This window comes from Astatotilapia calliptera, chromosome 8, assembly GCF_900246225.1.
Source record: "Astatotilapia calliptera chromosome 8, fAstCal1.2, whole genome shotgun sequence".
Classification (NCBI taxonomy): Eukaryota; Metazoa; Chordata; class Actinopteri; order Cichliformes; family Cichlidae; genus Astatotilapia; species Astatotilapia calliptera.
The window spans coordinates 12,927,417-12,944,078 of NC_039309.1; the positions used below are offsets into that span (position 1 = coordinate 12,927,417).

Consider the following 16,662-nt stretch of genomic DNA (forward strand, 5'->3'; position numbering starts at 1 on the left):
TTTTTTTTCTGGGCAGTTAAAGGAAAAGCAAAAGAACATGCTGTTAATATCTTGCATTTTTTAATGGAGTTGCTTAAGCTTTCATTTTATACCATCTGTTACTAAATGTTGCACCATCTAATGATCCCATTTTGTGAAATTACCTGTGATGACTAAAGCAGCATTTGGCAAGATTTAAATCTAGTACGCTACTGTTATGTGGCTGAATTTTGTGTTTTTGGTCCCTTTAGTATTGTTAGACAGCAGTCACAGCATGTCCTGGTGAAGGTAATTATGCTATTTTTAGCTTAGTTAATTATCTGACATCATATGGTTGTTGGTGGAAGTCGTGTTTTTTAGGTGGTTCTCTTTCAGATTGTGCAGATTTGGCCAGCTTCTAGTTTCATCTTAGAGTCAAGTGGATCCATCAGACCAGAAGAGCTGATTACTGGTAAGCATCCTTGGCCTCTAGACTGTAACTGATGATGCTTATGAAATCAAGATAGCCTTCAGTATCTGCCTGCTCGCATTGTTCACCACCTGTACAGCTTATTTCTTCAGTTACATCATAAACAATAGTGCAATAGGAGTGTCAGGACTTTGTTGTTACCACCAGAGGGAGCTAGTCTAATATTTAAGACATGCAGCATAATGCCATCTCCCACAGGTCCAGCATTTAACTGCTTGTCAGCCTTGACTGAAGCAGTGAATTCTTGTTGATAGCTCTGACTGTGAGGGCTCTCGTCTGAATTAATATCATCTTCTTATAAATAATCAAGGTTTTGGAAAAAAGGGGAGCAGACAAAGAAGACGGAGAAAGCGCATATTTATATGTATGTTGACTAGACTAATCCTCACATCCTTATTTGATTCTGTGAGATTTTCCTGTTGCCATCTTTAGCCTCAAAGAAAGTCTGAGTCTGAATAAGCCCCGGTCTGAGCCGACTGCCTCTCTCCTGCAGGTCGATTCGTTCACAAAGTGGGCTAATATTTTTAGAAACGCCCCATTTCAGCAGAGATTTGACATCGTTCTCGCTTTATTTTGGCTTCATAATGCCTCAACTGTATATACAAGTGTTACATTTTGGCTTAAGAAAGCTGGCAAACAGCACTGCATGGAAGAACTTAAAACAATATGGCACTAGTTTGATTTCAGGCCTTTTTCTTAAGTATCCACCAAAAAAAAAAAAAAAAAAAAGGTTAGTTTGTTTGTATTTCACAGTTGTGTATATGAACAGCATTATTGGGGTGGTTTCACATTAAAATGTATTTCTTGGCAGGTACTTTCATTCTTCCCTTTGCTGTTTATTCATTCCAGATTGCCTTCTATCTCTTCTTGGTTGTTTAGTTAGATGGCTTGTGTCTTCCTCTGCCTGCCGTCCTCATACGCCCAGAGGATTTACAGACACACAAACGCTCAGAGCCCGCGATCACACATCTGTTCTCTCACAAGTTAATTCATTGTAAACAGACAGATTTGAGAAAGGCAGGCTTGACTTCTCAATGGGATGCAGGGGGGAAGTGTGTTGAAGTGAGAGAAGGGATGCTGCGGGATGTGTGAATCGGCCTGGCTGCTGAGTTTATCTGGCATACAATTTAAATCAGGATTAGGGTTGTGGATTTTCATTCAAGTTTAGTAAATTACAGTCAGTTCAATCAGCAGAATATTCAAGGAATTGATTTTCAGATGTTATTATGTGCATAATTAAGGGGCCAAAGTGAATTTTACAAGCACGCCAGCAGTTCCCTTAAAACTGAGAACTATGGGAAATGTAGTTGGGGATAATATTTCACCTGACCCTGTGTGCGTCACTCTGTCACATTAGACCGAGGAGATGATCGTGAGCATGTTTAATGTATTAGCCTCTTTATTAGTGACAAGCAGCGACGGATGAACTACAAGAAGAAGGGACAATGAGATGTCATTAAAAATAGAAAACAGTGAATGGCTGCCAAGGCTTGAATAGGATCCGAGAGAGGAAACAATCCTCTCTTAAAAGCCTCCAAGCTTCTCTTTTACTTTCACTGTCTTTTTTTTTCTCCACCTTTTTTGTTTCTCCTCCAAATCCAGCTCACCTCTGCTCCCAGCAATTAACATTTAATGTGTTTGTGGTTTTGTTTAATTATCCCCTAAAATACCCACCTTCGGTGGACGTAACAGCTTTCATCTCTTCTCTGAGGTGGCTATTCTCAGAAGTCTGCAGCTGCTTTCAGAAATGTTAGTCAAGATAAAAACAAATGTACTTTTTTTTTCACTGAGAAGATTAAAAATGCAATTTCTGGTGAGAGGAAACACCCACACTGCTGCTGAATCTGCTAAATCTTTCCAAGATTACCAACCCCCACAAGAAATTTCTATTATATTTCTTTCCTCATCATTTTTGTTTACTTGACTCCCAATCTGCATAGAGACACATTTGATGGATGGAACAGAAAATATGTAGGGAAGATCTCATTCTTTTTATCTTATTTTGCTATATTAGTGGGTATTATCGTGTGTGTTGTACGTCTTTTGAGTCACAAAACAGCCATAATAAAACATTCTTGAGGCCTATTGACTTCTAATTGGAATATGGAGGATTGTAGGATTTATTCTAGGTCTTTCTCTTACTTCTTGACAAAACAAAGCAACTGTAGGTTTTCATTCAGCACCTCATACATATACCAGTGATTTAAAATGTACTGATGAATGTGCTAGTTAAGTAAAAATGCTGAAAACCTCCTTCTAAATTAATAACATACCGATCAAAATACAATAATACAGGCTTATAATATTAGCTGCATGACCCCCCAAATAACCCCTAATATTAGGTTTCACGTTCAACATTTAATATTGATCACATTAATTAATAGCAATGGATCGTCTTTCCCCGATTACTACAATTTTAATGAGATTGATTTTGACAGGATTCTTCGAACACGGAGGGGAGATGATTTATCTTCCCGATGAGAACGTTCACTGTCTAGAGGTATTTCCCCTCATTGGCTAAGCCGTATTGCTTTCTTGGGTCAAAGTGAGTTAGGTTTGGGGGTTTTGGCATCGCGTTGTCACGAAAAACATCTCCAGGCTTATCCTTTTAATCCGCTCTTAGCGGCTTTTATCCCAGAGTCTTAACTCGCTCATGGATACTCCACAGGGGGTGACAGGGCAAAGGCAACCAGCCTCATTTTTAATAGTCAAGATGGAAATTAACAAAAAAAAAAAAACCCTCTAGGAACGGTGTTTTGAAGCTGTGCCTCCTTTACTCTGCAACTTGGATAAAATAAATAAATTAGAGGACTTTGACAGTCTCCCTTTAGCCAGGCTCCTTTGACAATACAGCACACAGTCCAACAGAATACAAAAGGCTTCGTTAACCGATGTGCAGGTAATCCATCTTTCCTTGCTTTGCAGACATGCCCACAAAAGCCATGTGCTGATAGTACCACTGCTGGGTGTGATGGTGCTGTCAGATGCTCCCAAAGCCTCACCCCTCCCTCTTTCCTCTACCTCTCCCTTTCTTCCCTTACTCTCTTTCTCCCCCTCTCTCTCTCTATACCCCCACCACAGATGAAAACAGGTCCCTACAGAGGATGCCTGTATCTCATTGGCTGATATATCACCGGCGCGGATGGGAGCAGGAGTGAGGGAGAGGGAGAGTAGCGAGGAGGGGAGAACGCTCAAGAAGATGCAACTACTCCCCCACAGCATCCTGACACATCACTGAGCATCACTGAAAAGAGGTGTAGACACATGCTGTTATTTTTCGTCGCACAGATTTGCGGTCCTCTTTTAAATGGAAAGCGCAGCGCACTTGGAGGATAACTTCCTCCACACTGCTGCCGGGATCGGCGCTCCGACTGAAAGGTGCAGACAAGCAACAGCTGGGCTCACTGTTTTGAAGCTCTTTGGATCTCAGAGTCAGTTGCACTTGATCCCTTCTTCAGCTGCTCGTGACCGTGACTCTTAATTTCTCCTTTTCGAGACTGCACCCAAACCTCTGCATTGTTGGAGTGAGCTATTTTAGTCCTCCCAAAGCCACGCTGTTGATTTACTGAGAAGGCATCGCTCGGGGAAGGGTGGCAGCATTTACTGTAAATGTGCATCCCTGCGGCTGGTGCCAGAGAGTCACCCTCAAAGTCTCACGCACCTGCTGAGACTCCCTGGAAGCTACCTGCTGTGCCTTTGGGATGGTGTGACCTCAAGCTAGCAGGTGACCTTCCTAAATCGGGGTCAAGATGCCGGTGATGAAGGGCCTCCTGGCCCCACAGAACACCTTTCTAGACACCATCGCCACACGCTTCGATGGCACACGTAAGTGTCCTGTGAGGCTGAGCTTCTCTGATAAATCCTCACTCAGTGAAAAAAAAAAAAACCTGGTAGTTTAGGTTGCTGACTTGGACTTTGCCTCATTTAAATCTATTGTGTGGTTATTTGTCTCCTCTTTTCTTGTCAGTTTTTAAAATACAGCTAATAAACTAAAGTAATGGAAGTTTTGTGGCTGGCATCAAATCAAATACAGACTCCTGTGCTGTGTTTTCACTGTGAGAGACCCCACTGCCTGAATTAAAATTTGTTTCTCTTCATCCTCTGCTTTAAACTTGGGCAGAACTTGGATTCAGCTCTTCTCAGGTCATCACAATCAGTACAAATGTCCTGACTAAAATAGCATCTGCTGCTGGTTCCACTTGAATAAAAAAAAAGAAAAGAAAAAGTTTTCTTGCACTCAACATCTCACATTTGTTTCACACATTTAGCCTCACAGTAGCCGAGCAGCCATTAGGCAGCACTGCCATTTTTGCTTAGCTCGTGCCTCTTGTTTTGCACCTTGTGCCCCTCTCAGGGGAGGTTGCGGCTCGTTGTAAATAAATGCCACGGGGACGTCTGTGTTTTGTTTGTTTGTCGATTCAGCCTGTCCTCCCTCGCCTGGTTTCAGCAGCCAGATTGAACGGATGGCTCGCTGTGATTCTTAGAGCTCGGTCTCCGTTCCACTTGGGGAAATATAAACACAGTGAAATGGGAGACATTACCGTGTAAGTGATGTGCAGGGTATGCAATTATAGCTTCAATTTGCGAGCCGGGTATTCTAATGAGATATCTCTCAATTTCTTAAAGCACACTTGCACTCACCTCGTCGCGAATTGTTCTTGTATCTGGGCACTAAAGGAGCTGAAAATACAAAAGTGGAGTTTTGTGAGCCGAGAGGATTCGCACTCAGTCTAGAGATGATGTGACTACTGCACAGTTCAGCTGGAGGGCCAGGAGGTCAGACAGGTCCCTGTGTGCCCTTGAGCTAAACATTTCAATGTTGACAGTAATGTTGAGAAACATTCAGTGCTCTTTAGGGTGTTTCAGGGTGTCATAGGACTCTTCCACATTTACTTGTTGTATTTTGGTCGTACAGCCATTAGATCTGGAGCTGAGCCCACTTCTAAAACTTCAGAATAAAATACAAATGACAGTAAACAGGTGACAAATTAAAGGAAAAATATTGTCTTAGTAGGATGGTGGACCACTGAGTGCCCTCAGATCAACCTCATTGTTCATTAGCTTTAATTCTACAAGTCTTACAGTCGCCCTATAGATTTTTCTCATTTAATAGATATTTCCTTACTTGCTGAGAGTACAACAACTTTGTATTGATTTGACACTTCTTTCTAAGTCAGCAGCCACATACAGCTCATTTTGATCTTAAGTGGGCTGGATCAGTGAAACTTCCCTTTCTGTGAGCGTGAAGAAGTTTAGCTACAACTTTAATCCCTGAGATGTATAAAAATAAGAAAAAGAAGTGCAATTTCCACAGCACGTCTCTAATTTACTTTAAAATAGTATGAATAGCCATAGGAAAGGACTTTATCAGTAGCCAGAGCTGTGAAACGTATGAAAATATGGTTAAAAGCCCAAACTTTATGCACTTCACATTTTCCAAAGCCGTTCAGTGAACCAGAATGAAGTCTGTGTTGGGCTGAATCTAATCCCCAGGCCTTATTTATGATCACCCTTCCTCTAAGTGAACCCAAACCACTCAAGAGGATACCTCCCAATGGTTAACTAACCCACCAGATGCCCTTGCTGTTAGTTAAGTGTTCAGGTTTTCCTTTAATTTGTCATTTGTTTATATATACTGTAGTGCCGGTTTTGAGTGTGTAACGTTCATTCAGAATAAAAGATAAATCAATAAAAACATGTAGCCATTAGCGAGACGTGCATCTAAAAAAATTTTTCCCCAACTCATTCTCATCCCTGCCATAAGGCTGTGGCTCCTACAGGAGTGGCAGAGTGCCCACTGCTCAAAATAGCTTCCTTCCTGTTGCCCGGGTGACAGGGTCCTGCCACTTGACATGGATGATGCTCGAACACTTTGGACTCGGAGAAAAAGATGGTCGACTAAAGAGAAAACACTTGAACTTGCTTTCTAATTAAGGACTTGTAAGCAGCTGGTCTCTTGTTCCAGAAAAGAGCATCTTAAAACAAGTGGCATTGTGGGTCGTGCACCTGCAGTCTCTCTTCTGTGTCGCCCCCAACTGCCGTCGGTCTGGTGCATGCAGCATTCATTAGAGTGTTTGTTTTTGTGGGTTTCACTTGGATGTTTGAGCTTCACTGGATAGAATTTAGACACAGGGAACCTGCATTCATATTTTCAGGATGGAAGAAAAAAATTGTCTGATTTGTGATACTCCAGTTCGCTTTGCTGGAAAATCAGTATTAGGAGTCCTAAAATATGCCTGGAGAAGATTCTTAATTATTTTTACAAGACTTATTTTAATGTTAAATTACTGCAAATTAATTGTATTAATTAAAAAAATTAAGTCAAGTCAAACTCAAGATTCAGTTAAATTTGAAAATGAATCTTCATGCGCAGGAAACATGTAAAAAGTAGCAGGTCTCAGTTTAAATCAGCCAACACATCATCACTAAATGTGCAGTTACACAAAGACAACAGACCATCAATTAAACCTGCTACATCATTTACTAACTGTTCAATATTGAAAATAAAGTCAAAGAAGTTCAATTAGATCACAAAAAAAAACTCTTCATGAAAACATAACCCTTGGCTTGACTCACCAATTACAGTTTATATTAGCTCATCAGCCACTTCAATAGGTACACGTTGCTAGTTCCAGGTTGGACTCCCTGCTGCTGGAAACCTTGTTTGAATATTTTGGTCCATATTGATGTGGCAGCTGCGCATCCATGATGAGAATCTGACGTTCTACGGCATCCCAAAGGTGCTCATTTGACTGTGATCTGATGACTGTGGAGACCCTCTGAGTACAGTGAACTCATCGTCATGTTCAAGAAGCCAATTAGAGAGTTGTGAGATGGTGCGTTATCCTCTGGAAGAAGAAAGTCAGAAAATGGGTACGCTGTGGTCATAAAGAAATAGACATGGTCAGCATCAATAATCAGGTAGATTGTGGAGTTCAAATTATGCTCAGGTAGTATTAAGGGACCAAACTATGCCAAGAAAATATTCCCCACACCATTACATCACCACTGCCAGCCTGAAACTTTGATACAAGGCAGGATGAATCCATATTTTCATGTCGTTTACGTCAAAGTCTGACCCTACCATCTGAATGCTCCAGCAGAATCAGCACTCATCAGACCAGGCAGTGTTTTTCCAGTCTTATGATCCAGTTTTTGTGACCCTGTGTGAAGTGCAGCCTTAGTTTCCTGTTTTTAGCTGACAGAGGTGGCTACAGGTGTGGTCTTCTGCTGCTACAGCTCATCTGCTTCGAGGTTCATTTAGAGATGCTCTTCTGCATACCCTGGTTACAGCGAGTGGTATTTAAGTTTCTGTTGCCTTCCTATCAGCTCAAACCACTCTGGCCATTCTTCTCATTTCCTTTAGAGAACTACTGCACAATGGATACTTTCTCTTTTTCACACCATTATCTGTAAAACTGTAGAGATGAATTTCTGAACAATTCAAATCAGCCCGTCTTTCACCAGCACCATGTCACATTCAAAGTCCCCTTTAATCCCTATTCTGATGCTCAGTTTAACCTTCAGCAGGTTGTCTTGAACATGTCTGCACAAAATGCTTTGAGTTGCTGCTAATGAATTGGCTGGCTAAATATTTGCCCTAACAAGCAGTTGAACAGTTGTGCTTAATGATGTGACTGATTGTATTATGTGTTATTTATGCATTATTTACACAAGGAAAAATATTTGTAGATTTCTATATGAAACCTGTGCAGTCTTTTACTTTTACAATTTCTATTATGTTAAATAAGTTAATAGTATCACATCATTGTACACTGAACACCAGTTTCTTCTCAAATCTAATATTTTTACAAGCAATATGCAATGCAGTTTAAAACATAAACTGATGACGAGGTAAAAGTTTCTTACAGCAAAAATGGCTAAGTCCATCAGTCTGAGTAAAGAATGTATTTAGATCAGCGGAACCAAAAGAAGCTCCCCTGCTGAGTGAGCAGCCTCGCAGTCAAACATTGTCCAAAAATTTTATTTAATGTGCCACTCCAACTAAGCCCCTGCCTTGACTGCCATATATAATAAGAGCAGCATCTGAGACAGTTATTTCATCATTACATTCCTGCATGTCCATGTAATTATTTCCACTATGCAAAACAAGGCTACGTTGTGCTTTTGTGCATCTGTTTGCTCTGACGGACCAAATAATACATTATCTTAAAAGCCCCAAATCTTACAGTCATTATCTATTGTGCAGCTTCACGTTGAGCATTTTCCGGGTGTTTCAGGGTAATTTCTCCACCAAGAGTTTTTTTTGCATGTTTATCCTCATAAATATTGATGTGGCTGTGCTTGACCTTAAGAATAACAGTTATTAAAGCGAAAGCAATTTTAAGTTGCTTATAATTTAACGGTTCCTGGTCTGAGACAATTACCCAGCTGAACAGCCCTGCGGTAAGCAAAATGTCAGGGCAGGTTAGGTCGGATAACCTTTGACACACACAGCACAGTATTTGGCTCACAGCAATGTCAGCGTCCATGTTTCCCAAAAGGAGATGTCTCCCTGTGTGTATCTGAGTGCCTGTGCTCAAGGCAACAAAACCACATCACGCTCTTTCAAAAAAAAAAAAAATCTCTTTGTTGGTTTGAATAGTCTTTCTTTTTTTATTATTATTATTTCTGAAGGGCAATTATAAAGGATCAAAGGTCAGGGTGAAGTTACAATTGCAGTTCTGGCTGTAGATTTGTTTTGCACGTCAGCAGTCTGGATGCTCATCCTCAACACTGCCTAAAAACCAGAGTTTCCATTATACTGGTGGCACTGTGCTCTGCCTGTGTGTGTTACAGTATAGATGCCCATCCTTTATACCCAACTCCACCTCCCTGAGCTCTTGTACACGACCTCCCCAGCAGCATTTTTACACTGACAGCAGTGCTCACCCTGCAGGGCAGCGTAACCACGGGGCAGCTGCCGGCAAAGATAAGAAGTGGGTTTATTTTCCCCCTAAACACTTTTCTAATAAAAGGCAGCTAAAGAACCAAAGAGGAGCCAGGAAAGAATGTCAGGCTGACGCTCACGGAGCTCATTGTTACCCAGCTGATGAGCGGGTCTTAATAGGCAGCTGCAGAAACCAACACCAAATAGAAGCCAGATAATAGCTGAGACTCTTTTGTGGCTGTATCCTTTGCTGCTCTTTTTGTTTTGTTTTTTTAAAAGTCAGTGGTAACAGGTGGCAAAGTTTGATCTGTACATTTGGAATAGGCTCTGCTGTAATTGTTCAGGTTGGTGGTTGAGTCCCCAGGTGGCTTACTCCATGCATGTCGGTGTTTTCAAGCAAGACACCGAAATAAATCTGCTTCTAATGTGCAGGTCTGCACCTTACATTGCAGCTCCGCCTCCATCGGTGTGTGAATTTAGGTGTGAGTGGGTGTGAGGCTTTGTAAAGCACTTTGCACTGTTCTTGATATAAAGGCGCTATGGAGCTGCAGTCTTTTTACCTTTAACGGGAGTTAGATCACGACTGCACAGATACTTTTTTTCTGTCTTTGCGTTTAATTCAAACATCTTTATTAATCGTTGACATCAAAGTGACTGATTTTCCCACGTGCCTCTTTGTCAAACCAGTGACCCTTTCCCCCTGCAAGCCCACTCCTTCTTGTGCTCTCACCCATCTGCCCCAATAAGTAATTACATGCTACTGAGTGGTAATTAGCTTCTGAGGAAGTGGCCAGGCCTCTCGGGTTTCATCAGTCTTTTATGCACAGAAGAACTCTTATATGGACACGAGGCCGGCTGCTTGATGTTAGCAGTAGCATGTAGTGTCATCATGTCAGATTACAGTTGTAGCGAGTCAGCACAGATGTGTAATTAAGGAAGCCGGAGCAGCTGAGCGGCTACTGGAAGCAATATCCCTCAGAGGATTACAGACTAAGAATTGAGGCATTGTCACAGCCACACAAACGCATGCACAGACAAAACTGTTTACAGTGCGGTTCATGTGGTTGCTGTATAGCTTAACTTATTAATGAAGAAATAAATATGCGACTGTAGAACTGAAATAAATAAGTTGAAAGGTCTTTATTCAGGAAATAAAATGGTTATCGTTGACCAAAAGCCAGTAGGATTTTGGATTAATTTGCATAAAATAATCTCTGTGGGAAATAAAAGTTTATGAGACTTGCACATGTTATTCAGCAAGTTAGTCCTTTTCACCTGCAGTAACAAAATAATTTCCCAAATTTAGGATAAATAAAGCATATATTTTCTTAATGAAGGTGACAGCACCTCATTTAAAAATTATTTAAAACATCTTTGACAGCTGTAAATATTTAAAACCTTTTACCACATGACTACTCTGCAGTGGGTTATTTATGATTATTTGACACTTTAAATGACAAGAACGTCAAATTTTTATTTTGTTTTGTTTGTTTTTTTGCATTTGTGAAATAACTATTTTTTTAAATTACAAACAAAACTGGACAATAATGAAGTGGAGGAAAAACTATCCAATAGCATGTATAGTATACAACTACTTAGCAAAGCAGCTTTGAAGCTCTGCACCTCTCAGAGCCTACTTTGATAATAAAATAAAATAATTAGCAGCCTATTAGCTTTATACAGTAAAAGTAAACAAAAATAGGAAAGTTTCAATTTGATTTTGACAAAAGTCCAGCAGCAGATCAAACATACCAGGAAGCCAGCAGCGTTGGTGGTGAAAGCAAACAAATCTGTCCACACGCTGTTAAATTCTCCATTTTCTTCTGTGTTTTTAATTTTTAAAAATTTTGAAATCCACAACTAGATACTGTATTTTTTTTTGTTCTATATCACTGCATACCACCTTAACTGAGGTTCACAGGGAGTCAGTAGAGATGGGCAAAAGCCACAGGTTCAACACCCCTTATCTCACACCACCAGCAACAACAATTGCTTGACTTAATCATCAATTAGTGAATGAATACAAAAACCTACATGATGACTGAAAGAGTGGAACTTGAAATAAAATGCTAACTCATTTAAAAGTTTTAGTGCACTTTAAGAAAACCTTTCCATTTGCCCATCCATGAAACTTTGCATACCTCCAAACACAGCATAAAAGTTTTTCCCTTCATGGCCCGTTGGTTCTAATGTTTCCTTATAAAGTGATTAATGACTACCCCTGCCCTTGACCTATTTAGAGGACCGATTTAGGGATGCTGAGTAGAGATGTACCTATTCTTAGGTAAACATTACATAAACCAGAGATGAATGCGGTTGCTCTCTGACACTTGCTGGCTCACTGAGTTAGAGTGTTAGGAATTTATAGAACATGAAAAACAGGCCATGTTTCTTTTTTTTTCCAGCTGGATAGGCAATCACATCTTGTTCCGCCATTGTTTCTCAGGTGAAGGGTTTTTTTAAGATGTGAAACCGGGTGTGTGTGTGTGGGGGGGGGACGACTGAGTTTTTTAGGATGCTTTCTATTCAGAGTTGTGACTTTACCTGCAGAAAAAAAACCTGAATATACAGTATCATAAAAAAATAACAGGTGTGAATCTTTGTTCACAAAGATCTGCAGCAGAATATGGAACAGAAATAGTACAATTTCTCCTTGCTGAGCACCATCAAGCCATGGCATAGACTGGCATAAAACTTCCTCTGCCTGCTGATGGATCAGACTAATGCCTGTCTCCTTCTATAATTCCACAGTGACAGTTTAGTTGCTGCTCGCTGCACACCCAAGAAAGGTTGTCACCGCTCAGAAAAGACATCCCCTGTGGACTGCTTTCTGTTCAGCCCGGCCAATTAAAGTGCTAGATTGTGGAAAGTGCAGCAGCAGCTGTTTAATACTCCTTCTTAGACTTTCTCTCTGTGGAATCGTGAGCATACAGAGCAGTCTATCGGTCTGTCTGTCTGTCTGTGTGCTGCCTCTTACTCTCTGGGCACAAATTCTGCAGTCTGATGTTTTCAATTTGACAGCAGAGACAAGTCAGTTACTTTGCTGAGGCCTCAATAGTAACTTGTTCAAAGAAATAATGAGCAAATATGCATAAATACTTCCTGGATTATTACAGCAAATTGAGTATAAAGATGAATGACCTTTTCAGTAAAGCAGATTTCAAACCACAAATATTTTTACATACCCTTAAAGTCAAAGTAGTGTGTTTTCTAACATCTGAAGCATCTATTCTATGAGATCCACGCTGTATCTACTGCTTATGAACAACATAATGCAATCGAAAGTAGTAAAGCCATACTTTTTGTGCTGACAGGTTCAGCTACAGTATCTGTTAATGTTTCTAGCTTCAGGCTGTTTATTTTGTCTGCAGAAGTCATTTTCTACCAGACTATGTTTCACTCACCACATTCTGCCTGGAAGCCTGTAGGTGAGGAGTCACAAATCTAGTGTAAGCTGGTGGTTGTTTGACACTCGTTGTGAAAAGAGACTGAAATATGGGCTTGACTGTGTGTCCTAAAGAGGAAATGAATCAGGAAAACAAAGTGGTAATATCAGCTCAGTGACTGAAAATACCCAGCATTATCCAGATTAAATAAACATTATATAATATGGTTACTTTTTTATCATCGCAACAATGTGTATGCTTCTATGTATTGCATTTAGAAAATGTGGGATGTAATGCAACACACTAAAAAAAACCCCAAGTCATTCTGGTATACACATAACCAAAATGTTTGCCATACAAAGGAACCTCACTGCAGCAAGGTCACATGCTTGTAGCAAGCGAGGGAACATGTGACATCAAACTCTATCCTGTCATCAAGATTAACATATGTAGATATGCAGAAGAAATGTAGAGCCTTTGAATACTACAGCCTTGAGTTACTGGGATAAGATCTCAGACCGACGAACGTGCTTTGTGGCTTTATGTCCTGCAGAAATAACTAAACAAGAGCTGTCCGTGGTGCTGAAATGGAACCAAAGCAAAGCTGTTTTGTTGCAGAATTAAACAAGTGCAGAGGCAATAACCACATCATACGATCCACATGTAAACTAAAGCAAATATTCCACCACGTCAATGTCACATTTGCATGCTTAGATGTTCTGCAGCTTTCACTGAAGTACACTGTATTTTCTAATCTGCAGCTCCATAAATGTGGCATCACATCAGTCAAACATAGAACAAACAGGTAAATGAACCTGTTCAGTCAAATTAAACTGAGTCACTCACTCTGGCACCTTATGAGATGAAATTGAAAAGGTGAAATTGAGTGTGGCTTTATACTGGTCATTCTTAAAGCATTTGCTTTCTTTCTCCAGTCATACCTCATATTTATGTTTATATTCCACTGGCACATTTCCATTTTCCTCCATCTCTCTATTATCCACTCGATTTTTAAATTGAAGAGTCAAGACTCTTCTCGGTTCATATCCTCAAATTAGCAGTAAGCCTAAAGCTCAGTGGGAAAATCGGTCACTAACCTTTGTGGTGCTCATAAACCCCAGTCGACTGTTTTATGTCATACTGTCTGCAGTGCATGATGCCAATTTCTTTCAGTATCATTCAACATTCCTAATAACCACCATCAAAGATCTGAAATGACCTGATGAAGGCTTGGGGAAATAAATTTCAGCTGAAAATGAATCCACACTAAACTCTGATTCATGTTTTCTTTGAAAAGCTTTGACGTAAATTCAAAGAACTAACTGGACTTTGATTCCCTGTGTGAAGAAGAGATAATGTATTAAACACCAGGCTAAACATGATGCATGAAGCTCGGCCTTGCTTGTTACTGACATTCATATCAAAAACCTCTCTGTTTCACAAACGCATGTAAAAAAAATCTACCTCTGCTTCTATACTTCTAACACATCTTTACCTTCTCATGTTCCACATCACAGACAGTAATTTCCTGCTGGGTAATGCCCAGGGTCACCGTGGGTACCCCATTGTGTACTGCTCAGATGGCTTCTGCGAATTGACGGGCTTTACAAGAACTGAGGTGATGCAGAAGAACTGCAGCTGCCGCTTCCTGTACGGGGCCGACACCAGCGAGCAAGTGGCCCAACAGATGGAGAAGGCTCTGGAGAGCCGAGAAGAGTACCAGGCTGAGGTCCACTTTTACAAGAAGAACGGTGGGTGCATACTGCAGAAGCTGTAGAAATAAAGTAGATCCCAGCTGCTCCAATATTATTAACTACATTATTTTGTTTTGATCAACCAGCAGCCTGATCAAAATGAAAAAAACATTTTTTTCAACATTTTGAAGAGTGCATTTATTTTTAGATGAGAGCTCAATGTTCTGGTTGAATTATGAATGCAGAATTTAAAAGAGCGGTTAAGCAGTGCCCTACGTGCTTTTTAGAGAGTTGGTGTTCCTCAATTTTCATTATAATTAATACAAAACAATAAGATTAAGGCAGAGTAAGAGGTTCTGAGAGGAGTTGTGTACCCTATTTCCACAGCTAATGCAGGATAAGGTACTGTACGTAGTGTCTTGAATTACCTCCTTCCTTCTAACTTCTGGCTAATCCTTCTGACTCAGAATATGATGTCATGCATTAGGAGAGAACATACAACACTGTTTAAGCCTCATTGATTGGCACGCAGGATTATACTCATTCGACAGAGGCTCAAACCTGCTTCCTCAGGGTGTGTGAACTGCTTATTATACAATTGGATTGTCAAATCTGGACTTTAACAAAAACACGACTGCTTTTAATCTTTTTATTTCTTATTTTTTTAGAGTAAAGCAAGTAAAAGTAAGGAACTGCTGCTAAAACTGATTTTTAATTCACCACAGTTAATAAAAAGTAGACACCAAAAAAGCAGAAGGCTAGAACAAAGACTGTGAAAGTCAAAAAGGAAAATGCAGTTTGAAAGCTAGAATCTCACTTGGCAAATGTTCACGACTGGTAGAGTATATAAAGAAGTCTGTCACCGAAGGAATTCACTACACGTAAACTCCTCTAGTGTGTACAATTTGCAAGCACAAACACTCACAAATGGCTTGCTGCCTGTTGTATTTACACTGACAGGCTTGCACTAAAACACCACCATCTACAATGTTTTCTTCCCCCTTCTTTCCTCCCTGTCTGTGTTTGACACACGAACAAGCACACTATAGAGACACTAAAGAAGATGTGAAACATCTGTTTGGTGGCAGAGCACAATTTCTACAGAGTCTCCTAATGAGCATACTGGTTTCTGGTGGGGTCTTGGATCTGTGCTGTTCCTTCCCTCTCTTACTTGTTATATCCAACCCTCTAACTTTCTCTTCACTTTGTGTTCTATCCTGCAGATCACTGTCTACAGCTAATTTGGGGCATATTTATAGAAAGGCTATGCCATATGCCAAGGATATGACAAGTAGCCACAGTTCAGCGATGGTGACATGATGTGAAATTGCACAACCTTGGCTTGAGAAACTGATGCCATTAAGGCAATGGGGTGCACAAGACCCCACGTGAATTTGATTGCCAATCAGGACCTCTAGACCACAAAGGTTTGGCGTAATTAAATTCAAATCAACCAGAGAATCACCACAAAACAACCAACAGGATACAAAGGGATCACAAATATAGAAAAAACCAGTGTGATGAGCCATAAAGAGATTTTAAAGAAAGACAGGAAGAATGCACACTTTCCAAAATAAATAAATAAATACCAAGGACACAGTGACTAAATAAGGCCCCAAATACACAGAAAACAATCAGTTGTGAGCCTCACTGAGACTGAAAACAAGTACAAAGAGAAAGTCCACAGAGAGTCTAACCACACAAATGCCACAAAGTAAAGACAACCAGCAAAAACAACTCAACTAATCTCAGGGAATACAACATATAAAGAGTATGCCAACATCTTTCAGTTTACCAATGGGACTCAAACTGATATCTGGTCTGGATTAAAGTCATCAAAAGGTGGAAGGAGTCTGGGTCAGCTACACAATAGGCTGTACGACATTAAATCAATAAAGAGAACGAAAACTAAACAAGCAAAGCTTCAATAAACAGGACAACTATCCCCCCAAATGAAATAAATAAAAGGGAAGCAGGGACCCGAGGATGCTGGAGAGTAAAGGAAGGAGAGAGGGTGGAGCAGAACAAAGAAGGAAGCAGGAAAGAGGAATTAAAGACAAACAGCCAAACAAACTCTCCAACTAAATGTTGTACCTCTTCCATCTCTTTTCTCCAGTGGGCACATTGTTTCATAAAGTTTATTTGGAGGTACAAACAGGTTTTTTCTTTAATTAATATGCCATCATATTATTCAAATCCCTTTTTATGCTACACCAGCTTTTCTTTAAAGCTCTACACGGCACA

General features: G+C 40.3%; 1 protein-coding gene across 1 annotated transcript in view; it reads left to right on the top strand.

Moving 5' to 3' along the window:
- Positions 1 to 1,253: 1,253 nt before the first annotated feature.
- Positions 1,254 to 16,662, top strand: part of kcnh4b (potassium voltage-gated channel, subfamily H (eag-related), member 4b) — a 42,105-nt gene continuing 26,696 nt past the window's right edge. Inside the window, exons 1-2 of the mRNA XM_026178660.1 lie at positions 1,254 to 4,273; positions 14,242 to 14,475. Of these exons, the coding sequence (XP_026034445.1) occupies positions 4,198 to 4,273; positions 14,242 to 14,475 (310 nt within the window). The 5' untranslated portion in view covers positions 1,254 to 4,197. The remainder of the gene's footprint in view (positions 4,274 to 14,241; positions 14,476 to 16,662) is intronic.